Here is a 16202-nt window from a genome sequence, read left to right on the forward strand (position 1 = left end):
TCCAGTTCATGGATATACTGGCAGATCTATCAGTCTCCTCTGTAAAACCCAAGGTCAGAGTTTCAGTCTTTTCCACATCAAGCACAAAGTTCAGAAGCGGTCTCCAGGTGGAAGCCAAAGTATTTATGTTCTTCTCTTTAATCAGAGTAGTCAGTTTTCCCATTTCAGCCAACTCCATCAACTTCTGCAATCAGTCTTCCATGGTAGGAATCGAAGCGTCAAATGCTTCTTTTTCTCTCTCCTCCCCCCATCTTTCTTCACTTCACTTTCCCCTTTCCCCTCCCCCCCTCACTGCTCTTCTATTTACTTTTGTATTTTGTATTTTATAATAATAAAAAAATGCTGAAGAAGCTTCTTGGATGAGAAGCGAAACGTCTTCAAAGAAAAACCAGAAAGTCCAGTTGCCTCTTTGAAAAAAAAAGTACCTTTGGGACAACCATGAACTGGATGACTGAGAATCTTCACAGACATTTAACTCCCATTTTGTTCCTTTTTCAATGGATTTTAGTTAGAATAACCAGCCAAGTGTCATCTATAGGAAGCGTAACAATATATTTCTATCCTGGCTTACCACTCTAGTAAAAAGCCAGGATCGGGAAGCCAGCTAAAACCTACACTGCAAATTCAAGTTTGTGACAGTAGAGGCAAGCCGGGAATCCAGGTTTAAACAGTTACGCTTCTATGGCAGACTAGATCCTGGCTTCTGTCGTCACTCTTGTTTGTAATGTTGCTTATTATTGATCAAGACTCCCCAGGAATTTTAGCTGAAGAGTTTTGTTTGCTTGTTGTGACCATTCTGTACAGAATGTAGTTTCTTTGCAACAGACGTTGCAAAATTCAACCTGTGTGCTCTTGGAGGAAGCCATGGCGGAAATATAATGAAAAATATCTTGGTGTCCATGTTGTTATTTTCTTGAAGGTTTGCTGTTAGGGAAAGACACCTCTGAACAGTCATCCATCCCTTCGTTGACCCTTCCAACTCCTTCTTTGTCCTCTACAATGTCTTCATGGCCAGTCACCATCTGCCATGCTAAGATGGGCAGCAAAGACAACAGCACTCAAACAGACAAAGGCACAGAGCTTTTCTGGCCCACTGCGGCTTCTTTTCCGGGTAGAGGGAAACTGAGTCACTGTTCTGGCAGCAGTCCAGCCCTGAGGCACATCGCAGGCAAAAATGCTGGGGAGAAACCGGGTGAGTAGTTGCAATTGCATTGAATCCGAGAACGTGACTGGCAGAATCTGTAAACTTGCAATTTTGTAGAATTCAGAGTCTGCTCCCAGGGAAAGTGAAATGCAAGGAGGCTTCAATTTGTAACTTTAATTACAGCTGTAAGTCATGTCAATCATTTAGTGGTTTATCACTAAACCACCGATCCGATTTTATGACCTTTTTCATTAGCCAATTACCATGGAGGGTAGCCTCACTTGTGGGGTACCTCAGGGGTCGATTCTCTCGCCTACCCTGTTCAACATCTATATGAAGCCGCTGGGTGAGGTCATCAGTGGTTTCGGGGTGAGTTATCATCTGTACGCTGATGATACTCAGCTGTACTTTTCCACCCCGGACCACCCCAACGAAGAGGTCGAAGTGCTGTCCCGGTGCCTGGAAGCCGTACGGGTCTGGATGGGGAGAAACAGACTCAAGCTCAATCTCTCCAAGACGGAGTGGCTGTGGCTCCCGCAGCTGACTGTTGGGGGCGAGTTAGTGGCCCCAAAGGAGGTGGTTCGCAACTTGGGCGTCCTCCTGGATGGTCGGCTGTCCTTTGATGAACATCTGGCGGCCGTCACCAGGAGGGCCTTTTACCAAGTTCGCTTGGTTTGCCAGTTGCGTCCCTTCCTTGACCGGGATGCCTTATGCACAGTCACTCACGCTCTGGTTACGTCCCGGCTGGATTATTGCAATGCTCTCTACATGGGGCTGCCCTTGAGGTGCACCCGGAGGCTGCAGTTAGTCCAGAATGCAGCTGCGCGAGTGGTAATGGGAGCCGCTCGTGGCTCCCATGTAACACCACTGCTCCGTAGTCTGCACTGGCTTCCTGTAGTCTTTCGGTTGCGCTTCAAGATCCTGGTTACCACCTTTAAAGCGGTCCATGGCTTAGGACCCGGGTACTTACGAGACCGCCTGCTGGTACCTTATGCCTCCCATCGACCCGTACGCTCCCACAGAGAGGGCCTTCTCAGGGTGCCGTCCGCCAAACAATGTCGGCTGGCGGCCCCCAGGAATAGGGCCTTCTCTGTGGGAGCACCGACGCTCTGGAACGAACTCCCCCCTGGCTTACGTCAAGTGCCTGATCTTCGGACCTTTCGTCGTGAGCTAAAAACATATTTATTTATTCAAGCGGGACTGGCATAAATAGTGGTTTTTAAATTGGAGTTTTAATAATATTTTAAATTTTTAAATTTTTTAATTTTCGGCCATTTAGTAATAGTTTATTTTAATTTCTTTTAATTGTATATACTCTGTATTTTATTTCGGCTGTACACCGCCCTGAGTCCTTCGGGAGAAGGGCGGTATAAAAATTTAATAAAATAATAAATAAATAATAATAATAATAATGGAGATTAAGCAAATCCACCATCGGTAAGTGAACCTATTGTTCGCAATAGCCATTGTTTTTTTTGCCAGAAATTGACAGTAAATGTGGTTTTCATCAATACATGCCCTAATTGCGGTCATGTGACTACAGGACATTGCAAACAGCCATAAATGCAGGCTGATTGCTGAGCACTGAAAATACAAACATGTTCCGAGAGGGATGCTAGCTGTTGGAACTTCAAATCTGGGTCGTAAGTACCTTTGGGGGGGGAGAGGTTTCCTGTTGTAAATTTGAAAGGTCGCTAAGCGACCGGCCATAAGTTGAAGACTACCTGTCGAAGTAAAATTCAGCTGTAGATAAACTGAAAAGTTGCTTATAAATATTTTAAGTAAGTGAACAAAATGCAAACTCATTGAAAGGTGTACAGATTCAGAAATGATCTATTTTCTATCCATTGACAATTTTCCTCCTGGAAAACTCTCAGCTTTTATTTTTAGAATGATTAATCTTTTACTGGCCTTATGAGCTAAAGGGAACTCTGTGCTTTCATTCCCTGTGGCACTCCTAGGAGCGTGTTTTTTTTTCTATTCCTTTGCACATCGTTGAAATGGAAGCCACTTGTACCAAGAGTTTATTTGTACCCCATGACTATCATTAAGTGTTGTACCTTAGAATTCTTGATGAAGATATATTTTCTTTTATGTACACTGAGAGCATAGACACCAAGTCAAATTCCTTGTGTGTCCCATCACACTTGGCCAATAAAAAATTCTATTCTATTCTATTCTATTCTATTCTATTCTATTCTATTCTATTCTATTCTATTCTATTCTATTCTATTCTTTACAAATCCTACAAGTTTCTGGCACGTTTTATTTAGTAACGGCTAGGATCGCCATTGTCTGAAAGTACGGTTTTAAAAGCAGGCCACAAAAATAATTACCCAATGCAGTGGCAGCCTGGAAAAAACATCATGCAAATTGTGTGTGCGAGACGTGTCCCAAAGCAGGGGGGAAAAAAGTCACTTGTGTAGATTGGCTTCCAGTGGTGGGATTCAGCCAGTTTGCACCTATTCGGGAGAACCGGTTGTTAATTTTCTAAGCAGTTTGTAGAACCGGTTGTTGGAAGAAATCTTATTTTGCTTTTTTCCACTTTACAGGGCTAATCCTGTAAGGAAGGCAGAAAGGAAACATTCTGGTGTTGTTTCTAGCCTAATCTTTATTGTCCTGCTTACAGAAACTGCCTCTCTGGTTAACCCTTATTACTTTGTAACAGCTAAGGCAAAGTGCCCATCGACTTGAGTGACGTTGAGTTGGTCACGCCCACTCGATCACATGACCACCGAGCCACGCCCACCCATTTGGTCATCAGGGCAGAGAACCTGCTGTTAAATTATTTGAATCCCACCACTGTTGGCTTCTATATTAAACATGCAATTTGACCCTAAGACCTGACCTATTTTCTACATTTCCCCCCCCCCCTAGAAAACTCTTCCAGCTGTGGGAAGCTCCTGGACAGCAGCAGAAGTAGAGTTAGCCATCTGCTTCACAAGCCTGAATTTCCAGATCCAGATATGATGGAAGTCCTTATTTGAAGCCATGGAGCTTTTGCTGCTTTGGGGGAAAGCACCTCTACACCCTGGAGAGAGAGAGAGAGGCGGGTGTGTGTGTGTTGTTTTCGTTGCTGTGCTTGAATTAAAAACTCTGGAGGACATCGCAAAACTGGACCAAGAAAGTTCGAACCTAGAAGAAAACTCCAGGTGAATCTGAGAGTTGAAGAGAGCAGGAGACTCAGAATGTTGGTGATAGGACATTTGGGATGTCTGCTATGTGCAGTTAACCATGCTGTGGATTTGGGGTGGGGTGGGGAAAGGCAAGACGTTATAGGAATCAGAGGACGTCTCTATGGAGGATGTGTTTGATGTGTCAGGAACTGTTCTCCAACCACCTAACCAGTAACATCATTGGGTGGCATTTTGCCCACATGGAATTCTTTTGAATTGTATTTGCAATTCTTGGGTGAGGGAGCAGGACTTCCAAATATCGTTCTTTTAGCTGCTATCTTCTTCCTGCTTTTCCTTTTTTGATCCCTCCACCATCTGGGTTTGCTTCTACTGTATGTCAAACACGCCGATGTAGATCTCTGGTAGAACAAAGTTTAGACAAGTTAATCCTAAATTCTTTCCATGATCTCTTTATAGCTGTCTCGGTCTACAGAAGTCCCTGAATGCTGTTGACAACAGTGGGGAAATGAGTTGACATCCAGGTGCTCAATGCATGAGAGCCATGACTTGCTGTGATCTTATTCCATAAGATCATCTGCATTATGAAACTAAGCAATCAGTGAACAAATCAGCTGAAACTCTCCAACTCCTTCAAATTTAATTTATTCGGGCTGTGTCAGAGCCCAGTTCATTTAGCCCTAAAGTTAATAATCCCAGAAGCATCGAATGAGATTAATTCTTTGGATTCATAGCAAAATTCCTGATGGAGACCGGTCTCTGTCCAGAGGTCATGCGTCCAAACAGTCATGTGTAAAGATAGCCACCGGGTTTCAACCGGTGTAACAATCGGTTTGCTGAGTGCACATGCGTCAAACGCGCTCCGCGCACGCACAGTATGTTTGAAAACAGCTCTAAAACTTACCTTCTACTGCAGCCCCGCTGAGTAAAACAGCTGAGGCGTGGCAATCCGCTCTGCCACGCCTATCAGCTGGGCTTCAAACAAAGAGAATATAGGTCGGTATAGCACAGGGGCGGGGAGGCAGGCCCAGCTGATTGTCAGAGCAAACCAATTCACTCTCAGCTGATCGTCAGAGCTACCAGTTCTCCCGAACCGGCTGAATCCCACTCCTGAAGATAGCCCATTTTAGGATCAGCTTTGCTGACTTGCCAGTAGATCTATTTATGACCTGGTGCTAAATAAGGTATATTTGAGTGTCTGCTATAAGCCGGAATGTTGAAAGAGTCCTAATATAATGTAGGAAGTAGTTAACACGGTGGTCCCTTCCGGATGGGGCCAAATGTGCAGCTGTTTTTTGTATTCCCCTCTTGTTGTGTAGTGTATGCCTGTGTACCTCGCTAAAAGTCCTTAGTCCACGTAGCAGTGTTCTGGTTTTGCTCTGACTCATAAATTTGCCTCTTCATCAGATGTTAGGTGGAAAAAAAATGTCTCCCAAGGCTTGTAGTAGTAGATCAGGCGTGTCAAACTCAATTTCATCAAGGGCCGCATCAGGATTGTGTTTGACCTCGAGGGGGAGGGGGTCCTGGGGTGTGTGTGGCTGGGGGGGGGGGCGTGGCCATGTTACTCATTTCAGGGGCACCTGTGGTGGCCTGAGTGCTCTGCCAGCTCCATTTTCGGCTGGGACAGCCTCCTGCAACCCTCTGCCAGCAAAAATGGAGCTTTGGACGGCTGCACATGGTCCTCCCGAGCTCTGTTTTCATTGGCAGGGGGCATCGCGGGCCAATCCTTCACTGTTTCCAGGATGGCCCCGCGGGTCAGATCTAAACACCCCATGGGCCAGATCCGGCCCCCGAGTCTTATGTTTGACACCTCTGCAGTAGATATGCTACTTCCCAGAGTATCTGTAGATAGCAAGGTCATGCAAATTTTCTTTTCCTCTTTCCCTTCCTCTATGGACCAGAGAGACGGTCTTACTGCCTCTTGTTACGGACATGTTTTAAATCCAGGACAGGGAGGCCCTTGTTCTCTGTGGCAAGAAGCCCAAAATGCAGCACTGTATCGAGGCCCAGTTATGTTTTAGCATAAATAGCGGGTCTTGAATTCTGACTGTCTGTGGTCTTAACTCAAATTTCTCTCCACAGACTGTAAGGCATAGATGTATACCAGGATTCTATGTAGCGTTGCTTGCTCAGCGCTGTTCCTGACGCGCAAAACATGGCAACCTAGAAGGAAATTAAGGTCTAAAAGCTGCTTCTTTATATATTTATATGTATGTACACTTCAATGTACATACCTTGCCACATTTCATTAAAGACCAGGCCTTCTATTTATAACTTCCTGACGGTACATTTTACATCCAAGATTCCACTTGCAAACAAAGGGCGAATTGTTCCCAGTCTTTTTGTGTATGCAAACTGCAGGCGGCTTACCCAAGCCAAAAAGAAACCAGGACATTAAAATCTTGTTAATCTGGCTGCATGCAAATAATAATAATAATAATAATAATAATAATAATAATAATGTGACTGTAGATTTTTTTAGATGCCAAAATATGAGGGCCCCAGAGTCTAAGCAAAGTAGGGTGGGGCCAAAATCTAGGGGTCTTTTTTTTTTTTTTTGCATTGGGGTGGGGTGGAGGGGGGGGGAAAGGTTGGCTAGATTTTCTAGGCAAGTTGCAAATCTTTAATATCCCTGCCCCCTTTCCCCTTAACCAGTCTGGTGTGATCCTCAAGCTGATGGAAGTTCACCCCCATTCCAGTCCATCCTATCAGAGCAGGGGTCTATAACCTTGGCAACTTTAAGCCTGGCGGACTTCAACTCCCAGAATTCCCCAGCCAGTTTTGCTGGGGGAATTCTGGGAATTGAAGTCCTCCAGCCTTAAAGTTGCCAAGTTTGGAGACTCCTGTATTTAGAGCATAATTTATCTATAGTATTGCATTTGTAGAGTGGCTGCTATACTTGTAAACCAATGTTTTCTAGCTTGCTCAATACCTGATCGCTGTGCTGCTATGGTGTTATCCTGCCTGACATTTATATAGCATTATGTAGTTATATTCCAGGCAAACAGATTGTAAGATAATGTCAATTTTTCCCCCCATTGCGTTTCTGTTGTGCAGATTGGCTACTGCGGAGCATTGTACAGCTTGAATGTGTTTTGTATATATACATAGCGTCTCATTTTCCATAACAAATATGGGTGACTCTGGCCAGCCAAAGAATTTTTTCCTGTTCTCGGCTGCTTAAATTTGTGCCTTAATATTGTATATAATAAATGTATACAACCGCGGTTCTTGAATCATTTCTTTGATGTAAACTACCATGTCACCTTTGGACGCCCTACTACAGAACTCAAAAGATTGGCAAATTAGTGCTTGTGGAAAGCATCCTGTTCCAAAAAATGCTAAACCCTAAATCTTGGTTAGCGTACCATAATTGTTGTGTTCCCTTGATCTGTGCCCACCCACAAACTCAATGTGTTCTGCTCAAAGTGGACTTTAATGGTCCACTCTAGAGCACATTTTATGATAATAGAAGAATTCCCACAACTTGCTGAACCACTGACTACCCAAGCATGAATTTTCCAAGTTTAGGATAAACCTTGAGTTTGTGGGATCAAGGGATTACTTTGTTAACCAACTATCTCCTTGCTCAACAACATATACCTTATTTTTCGGAGTATAAGACACTCCAGACTATAAGACGCACCTACCTTTTTTGGGGAGGAAAACAAGAAAAAAAAAATCTGCCTCTGCCTCCCAACAATTTGCCTCCTTGCAGCAAACAGCCCATTTCAGCTTCAACACAGCCTGATTAGCACAAGCAGCTAATGGTCAGTTGGATCGGCCTCCCGAAGATCAGCTGTTTCAGGCTGCAGGGATTGCCATAGCCTATTGCCCACTCCACGCGCCCCATTTTCTGGGGGGCCGGCAGGTGGGTGGGGGCTACATTCGATGTATAAGATGCACCTCTTTTTTTGGGGGGGGGGGAAGTATATCTTATACTTTGAAAAATACGGTAACTAGTAAAAGGATTCACTCAGAGCACCAAGGACTCTTCATTTCAACCCTGAGCTATCTATATTTTCTTCTATTGTGACGAAGAATAGTTTGCAAAGTTGAAGCTAGATCATGTATCTTTTATATATGTTTGCTCATAGCAATGGTATACCTGGGTTGTATAAACGAAAGCATAATATCACGTGAAGCATTAGTACTGCTTTATAATGCCCTAATAAGGCCACACCTGGAATACTGCAACCAATATTGGTCACCGCACTACAAAAAAAGATGTTGAGATTTTGAAAAAGGTTCAGAGAAGAGCAACTAAGATGATCAAAGGCCTGGAGACTAAACCAAATGAATACCAAGCGTTCGGCTAGTGTAGAGAAAGGAAAAAATAGGGGTGACATGATATTTGAGGGGCTGCCACAAAGAAAGGGGGGGGGGGCTCAACTTATTTTCCAAAGCACCAGAGGGCAGGACAAGAAACAATGGATGGAAACTAATCAAAGAGAGAAGCAACCTAGAATTAAAGAGAAATTTCCTAACAGTGAAGACAATTAACCAGTGGAACAGCTTGCCTTCAGAAGTTGTAGGTACTTAATCACTGGAGTTTTTAAGAAGAGACTGGACAGTCACTTGTTTGAAATGTTAAATATAGAACTGTTGAAAAGAGCTGTTCTTAGTAAAGTAGGACAGCTGGCCATTTTATCGGTCATACTTTCCCACACTCTCCTACTCTTTCACACAAACACTGTATGAGTTTAAGATTAAATCTTTTAAGTGAGAATGCGTATATATGTATAGGAATGTAGCTGACTCCCAGGGGAAGTCGAAAAGTTTTTGAGGGGCGGAAATCAACTGCATTTGATGGGATGCTAGTAGGAACCATGTGTTTGGAACAAATTGGACAAAGTCCAAGTTCATGTTCTGATCAACTAATCGCTTTAGATAAATAGGAATGCCAGATGTTGCTTGTTAAATTCATCTTTTGATTCTGAGCTCTTTACATGAAAAACAGTGGCTTCTCCCCAGCCCAGCTCCTACCTCTCACCTTATCACTTCTGATATTTTTGCATACGTGATGCAAATTGGGTGAATCTGCAAAATTTACTGGAGGATGGCATGGTATACAGTAAGGGATGTCTTTTATCTGTGCTAAGAGTTGCTCAAATTCCAGTTTCATTGGGATCAGATGTATAATTCCACACCTTTTAAGAGTCTGAACAAATTATTTGGAAATTACAGGCAGTCCTTCATCTGTGGAACCTTCTCATTATGATCCTGACAATCATAAATCTGATCAGTCACGGCCAGCTTCACTTTTATTTTTTTTAAATTAAGATGTAGGTATGTATATAGGTTATCGTTGACTTACGAGCCCCACATTTTCATTGCTAAATGAGACACTTGTTAAATGAATTTTGCCCCATTTTAAAACCTTCCTTGCTTCGGTTGATAAGTGACTCACTGCAGTTGATAAGTTAGTAACCTGGTTGCTAAATGAATCTGGCTTCCCCATTGACTTTGCTGATCAGAAGGTTGCAACAGGTAATCACATGACCTCGGGACACTGCAACAGACGTAAGTACATGCCAGTTGCCAAGCACTTGAATGTCCATGCTGCCACAGCCATGTGAAAAACAGTCATAAACCACTTTTTTTCAGTGCTGCTGTGACTTCAAACGATCACCAAATGAATGGTCGTAAGTCGAGGACGTCTTGTATACATATATAAAATCAGAGATGGCAGGGGAGCTACTTATGGGCTTTGAATGTTATTCTTTTTTTAAAAAAAAATACATTTTATTACATTTTATACAATAAGATACAAAATACAAAAGAAAATAGGAAGACAGTGAGGGGGGAAAAGGGGGTATGGAAGGGCTGGGAAAAAGAAAGAAAAAAAGGGTTGATTTCCGAGTCCCTCTGTTGCAGTAAAATAAAGCATTAATATCAAACCACTTTTTTGTTTTTCTATAGGAATATAAACTAGCCATTTCTATAAACACATATCAATCTAATCGTTAAAATCCAAAATCGTAGTTTCGTTTTTTTTCCCCCACCTCAAGCCCAAAGTTCAGAAACGGTTTCCACGCGGCAACAAATGTACTTATATATATATATATGTTTCTTTCACCAAAACAGGGCTTACTCTTGAGCACTGAAGATTTTTAATTGGAGTTTTGTAGCCTGCCACATCTGTTTCTTCAGCTTGACAAAATATGTGAGAAACCCTCAAGGGGAAGCCCTCTTCGGCAGTGTTGAAGGAATGTCCGTTTCACTGTCTTTGTGATAACAGAGGTCGAGATGGAAGCCGTCTCTGGGATTTACTATCCAGAGCCAAATGGCCATGAGAAAGTGGAGGCCTCCATTCCCAGAAGAGACTGGGCGAGCATTTTTTTTAGTAACGGTTTTGCGAAAATACTTTTCTTCTGGAATTTCCCAAAGAGGAGGTCCATGATAAATGGGAGGCACTGCACTCCCAAGACAGGTTCATTTTTCTCATGGCTTAAAAAGTCTTGGCAACTTTTAAAGAGTTGTGGATTTCAACTCCCAGAATTCACGGCTGGCTGGGGAATTCTGAGAGTTGAGGTCCACAAGTCTTAAAGGTGCCAAGGTCGAACACCCTTGCTTTAAAGAAACTTCTTAACTTTCTTTCTCTTAAATGTCACAAAACCTCTCTTTTTTTCCCCTCTGCATTTATGCAGCTTTTCCTCAGGAAAGTATGCAGCTTTTCCTCAGGGAAAAAAATCATAAAAGGTAAAGGTTCCCCTTGCATATATGCTAGTCGTTCCTGACTCTAGGGGGCGGTGCTTATCTCCGTTTCTAAGCAGAAGAGCCAGCGCTGTCTGAAGACGTCTCCCTGGTCATGTGGCCGGCATGACTCAACACCAAAGGCGCACGGAGCGCTGTTACTTTCCCACCAAAGGTGGTCCCTAGTTTTCTACTTGCATTTTTTACATGCTTTCGAACTGCTAGGTTGGCAGAAGCTGGGAAAAAGTCACGGGAACTCACCCCGCTACGCGGCACTAAAGATTTGAACCGTTGAACTGCTGACCTTTCGATCGACAAGCTCAGCATCGTACCCACTGAGCCACAGGGTCCCAGCATATCACCATAGCGACCAGTGAACGTTAGTAAAATGGTCTCCATTCCTTGAACTGGGTCCCCTTGCGTGAAGTTAGGGACATCCCAACTCCCAACACATTGCAGCAAAATAAAACAGATTGCGTCATCAGGAGATGGATCATGAAAGGTAAAAACTCCTTTGATTTTAACATTGATTGCTAGTGATATCATAAAAATGCCAGGGTTAGCTTTTTTGGATACAGTTTCCAGGATTATTTTTTTTTTAAAAAAATTCCCAAACTGGTCACAGCTCTCTGAAGTTCTGGTGATCTTCTACCCTTGATTAACCATATTAGCCAATAATATAGATAGCCCTCGACTTACGACCACAATTGAGCCCAAAATTTATGTTGTTAAGGGAGACATTTGTGAAGTACATTTTGCCCCAAATTTCTTGCCACGGTTGTTAAGTGAATCGCTTCAGATGTTAAGTTAGTCACATGGTCGTTAAATGAACCTAGCTTCCCTGTTGACTTGGCTGGTCAAAAGGTCGCAAAAGGGGGATCGCATGACCCCCCCACCGGGACATTGAAACTGTCATAAATGTGAAACGTCAGTTGCGAATTGTCTGAATTTGGATCACATGACTGTGGGGATGCTGCAACCGTCGTAAGTGTGAAAAATGGTCATAAGTTGCCTTTTTTCCCTTCAGTGATGATGTAACTTTGAACGGTCACTAAATGAACTGTTGTAAGTCAAGGACTACTAGTATATGATTTGTCTGATACTTTGTAACCTGCTAGGTTTCTGTTTAGGGCTGGTTTAATGCTTGCAATTATTTTAACAGCGGTGCTGGTTTATGGAAGAACTCGCAGGAATGTAGGTGAGAGGTAAGATATAAATCAAAGGTAAGTATTTTCAATTGAAAAATACAATCTCAGGGACCCTGGTGATCATTAAGGACAATGAGTAAGAGTCCCACTGACTTCTGTCTCACATGAATGTAAGTTACCATACAGAGTAAGTAAATTGATATGAGTTGCACTTTTATATTTGGAGTAACTATGGTTATTATACCACCAGTTAGTTTTTAAGTAGAAGAGAAATATACAAAGCTCAGGGTTGAACTTTGGAGTCCTTTTGGTACTCTGGTTATTTGCTTGCAGACATGATGAATTTGGAGTTAGTTGGGTAAGGAAATACCTGCAAGCAAACAACCAAGTTCAGAGGGCACCGTGGATTCCATCGTTAGTTTTTTAGCCATCTTTCCCTTTTTAAAGGAGTTGTATGTGGAGACAAATACAAACTGTGAAAACAGCCTGAAATAACATCTTGATGAAATCCTTGTTTGGGTGTAGGGAGAAAGCGGTATCAGCCCTTTGAGGTAGACGAGACCTGAACCAGCCATGGTGACGCAATGGTCAGAATGCAGTATTGCAGGCACACTCTCCCTACAGTCTGGAGTTCGATCCTGACCGGCTCAAAGTGGACTCAGCCTTCAATCCTTCTGAAGTCGGTAAAAAAAGGACTCAGATTGTTGGGGAAATAGGCCGACTCTGAAAACTGCTTAAATATATGGATGATACATAGATAAAATAGATTAGATAGATATAGATTAGATAGATTAGATTAGATTAGATAGATAGATAGATAGATAGACAGATAGACAGACAGATAGATAGACAGACAGATAGTCTAAGTGCTAGTGCTAACACCAAAGTCATGAGTACTAAAACTACGTTTATTATAGGATGAACGTAAAAAGTATCAGAACCTTGCGAGTGTGTGTTCCCCATTCCCTACCTTCATCCTGAAGAGAACCAGGGAGGACCAAGTCAGGTTATGCTTTCTCAAATTCCATTCCTGCTTTGGGTTCAAATTTTTCCTATCTGATTGTTATCAGCTCTTCCGCCTCTTCCTCAAGGCTAGATTCATAGCCCATTACATCAGGGCAGGGAAGAAACGTAAATCTGAATCTTCCTGCCTCTAGCTAGCAAAACTATTCTGAATTGGACTAAAAGGAAGGCCCATCACCAATGCTTTGACATAACATGAACCCAAGAGGTTCCCCGTTTTCATTCAGAAACATGGGTGAAAACCCTCTTGTGTACCCTTCTCCCACCCAAGGGCGTATCAGGAAAAGACTCCACCACTGTGGTAGAGTAGATAGGAAACATGCCAAGATAAGCTAAGTGTTCAGCTAAGTGTAAAGTTGCATTAAGAGACTCTTGCAAACAGGGGTGGGATTCAAAAAATTTAGCAACCGGTTCTCTGCCCGGTTGCTGGGTGGGCGTAGGTGTGGCCATGGTGGGCATGGCGTACTTGGTTTCCTGCACCTTCTGGAGGCTGGAAACGGGCCTGTTTTCAGACTTCTGGGTGGCTGTTTTTGCCCTCCCCTGGGCTCCAGAGGCCCTCCGGAGGCTGGAAATGGGCCCATTTCCAGGCCCGTTTTTCGCCAAAAGCCTCCACATGAGCGCTACACTTACCTGGCATCCAAAACGGGCCGTGTGGAGACTATGGGAGGGGTGGGGTGGGGTGGCTGGGGCCAGCCAGTCCTTGCAACTACCGGTTCAGCGAACCAAATTAGCATCTGGTTCGCTCGAACTGGTCCGAACCGGCTGAATCCCACCCCTGCTTGCAAGTCTGAAACTACAAGGCTCCCACCTTTACAACTGAAGAAACTAGGGAGGGTCTCTTCCGAGCTTCTTGCCCCACCACTATCAATTGCAGGACATGCTGTCTCTTAACTGAATGTTCCCTAGGCAGCCGCTCTTCACTCTGTCTCTCAATGTCTTTCCTACATACCATTACAGCTGCTGGGTCCCTACCTCTCAGAATAGGGTATGATCCATCTGACATTGTCATTTCCCTTTTTTTTCAACCCCTATACTCTACACCCCATCTTCTTTATGGTGGGGTTTTGGTGAAGTAGGGCTAAATTCTAAACTTCTATGCAATGAGGTTGTTGGTGCTTAGGAGCAACGGTCAACCCGCTTGTCCATGAAGCTGACACCTCAGACAGAACTAATAAGGGATGCTTTATGTCACAGAAGGACCACTGGTGAATCTAAAAACATACCCAAGCTTTTCCCATCTTGAGTTAGGGGAGAGTACAAAGTTTGCAGAACAGGAGAGGGAAGCTAATGTAGGCTTAACAAAGGAAATAGTCTCAGGAGTGAGTGGAGGGTTTATTGGAAGTCGTTTTCAAAACATTTACAAAATGATTTTCCAGTGAACATAAATTTATAGCAATAAGGAAACCGACATCTTCAAGAAAGGGGAGGGGGAGGGAAGCAGGGGGGAACTTTACAACAATAAAACATGCAAAAATATGCCAGACGAGGAATTAAGTTAAAAAGATTTCTATGATCATGGGGGATACCTGTCCATGGTTGACAGATTTCCATCCGAGCCAGCATGTTTCTGATGGAAGGCAAATGACTTGCGCCACACAACCTATCGGCAACACGACCTGTTCAAAAACGAGATCCTACTTGATGTATTTTTCCATAAACTTTTTGTGAAACTCAGACCGCAGTGTGTCGTTGACAAATCGTTTGTCTTTTTTCATCTCATCTACACCTTTAGCGCAATTCTTGAAGACAACATCATCATCCCACCTAAAAGAGGAAAGGAACATGTCAGAAGTTCTACCAAAGATTTTGGTCCATACTAAAATATTCTGGCATATTTCCCCTTCTGGAAGTTTTGAGTACAGAACCAGGAACCACCTAGGTCAGGGGTCGGCAACCTTAAACACTCAGAGAACCATTTGGACCCGTTTCTCACAGAAAACACCGGGAGTCACAAAATTCTTCCCGTGCCTATTTCCTGAGCGGCCACAAAACTAGCATATGTAGTTGAATTAAAGATTCTGTTTTCTTCTGAAACTTTTCTTTTATGGATTTATCCATGAGGTTGGCCTACTGGGGGTCGAAAAGCTTAATAAATTGTACGTTGGTGGGTGTTGCACATTGGCAGTTGTGACGCATATTTTGAGCGACAGGGACCTGCAGCAGAGGGATGAAAGAGCCACATGCGGCTCCAGAGCTGCGGGTTGCTGATCCTTGACCTATGTTAACATGTATAGGCTGTACTGAATGACAGAAACAGCGATCATTTGCAAATGAGTGGGACTATGGCCAGATTAAGGACCAACCATCCTCAGAAACTTCATCTTGGTTAAGAGATTCGTGAGAGAAGGAGAAGCAGGAACAGCATATTACGGACAACAAAGAAACAATGGAAACTCTTACGAAATCTGAGTCATGTGTTAAAATAGGCTATCCTGAATGTAATAAAAGAACTTGTGGGTGCTCCATCACTGCAGGTTTTTAAGAAGAAATTGGACAAGCATTTGTCTGAAATGATATGCTTGAGCAGGAGGTGTTTTGTTTTTTTTATTTGCATTTATATCCCGCCCTTCTCCAAAGACTCAGGGCGGCTTACACTATGTTAGCAATAGTCTTCATCCTATTTGTATATTTATATACAAAGTCAACTTATTGCCCCCAACAATCTGGGTCCTCATTTTACCTACCTTATAAAGGATGGAAGGCTGAGTCAATCTTGGGCCTGGTGGGACTAGAACCTGCAGTAATTGCAGGCAGTTGTGTTAATAACAGATTGTCTTACCAGTCTGAGCCACAGAGGCCCTACAGGGGAACGGGGAACAGGGGTTGGAACAGGGGTCTCCAACCTTAGCAACTTTCATTTGTGTTGTAAATGTTGTATCTTTGATGAAGGTATTTTTTTTTCTTTTTCTTTTCTTTTATGTACACTGAGAGCATATGCACCAAAGACAAATTCCTTGTGTGTCCAATCACACTTGGCCAATAAAAAATTCTATTCTATTCTATTCTATTTAAGACTTGTGGACTTCAACTCCCAGAGTTCCTCAGCCAGCAAAGCTG

General features: G+C 43.2%; 1 protein-coding gene across 4 annotated transcripts in view; it reads left to right on the plus strand.

Annotated features, from left to right (window-relative positions):
• The window catches only part of AMOTL1 (angiomotin like 1), a 118329-nt gene extending 110824 nt beyond the window's left edge, over window positions 1–7505 (plus strand). For all 4 annotated transcript variants that reach the window (XM_058184902.1, XM_058184901.1, XM_058184903.1 and 1 more), the window contains 2 exons: window positions 920–1192; window positions 4022–7505. In XM_058184902.1, the coding sequence (XP_058040885.1) occupies window positions 920–1192; window positions 4022–4131 (383 nt within the window). In that variant the 3' untranslated portion in view covers window positions 4132–7505. The remainder of the gene's footprint in view (window positions 1–919; window positions 1193–4021) is intronic.
• The last annotated feature ends 8697 nt before the right edge of the window (window positions 7506–16202 follow it).

Source organism: Ahaetulla prasina, chromosome 5 (genome assembly GCF_028640845.1).
Source record: "Ahaetulla prasina isolate Xishuangbanna chromosome 5, ASM2864084v1, whole genome shotgun sequence".
Taxonomy (NCBI): domain Eukaryota; kingdom Metazoa; phylum Chordata; class Lepidosauria; order Squamata; family Colubridae; genus Ahaetulla; species Ahaetulla prasina.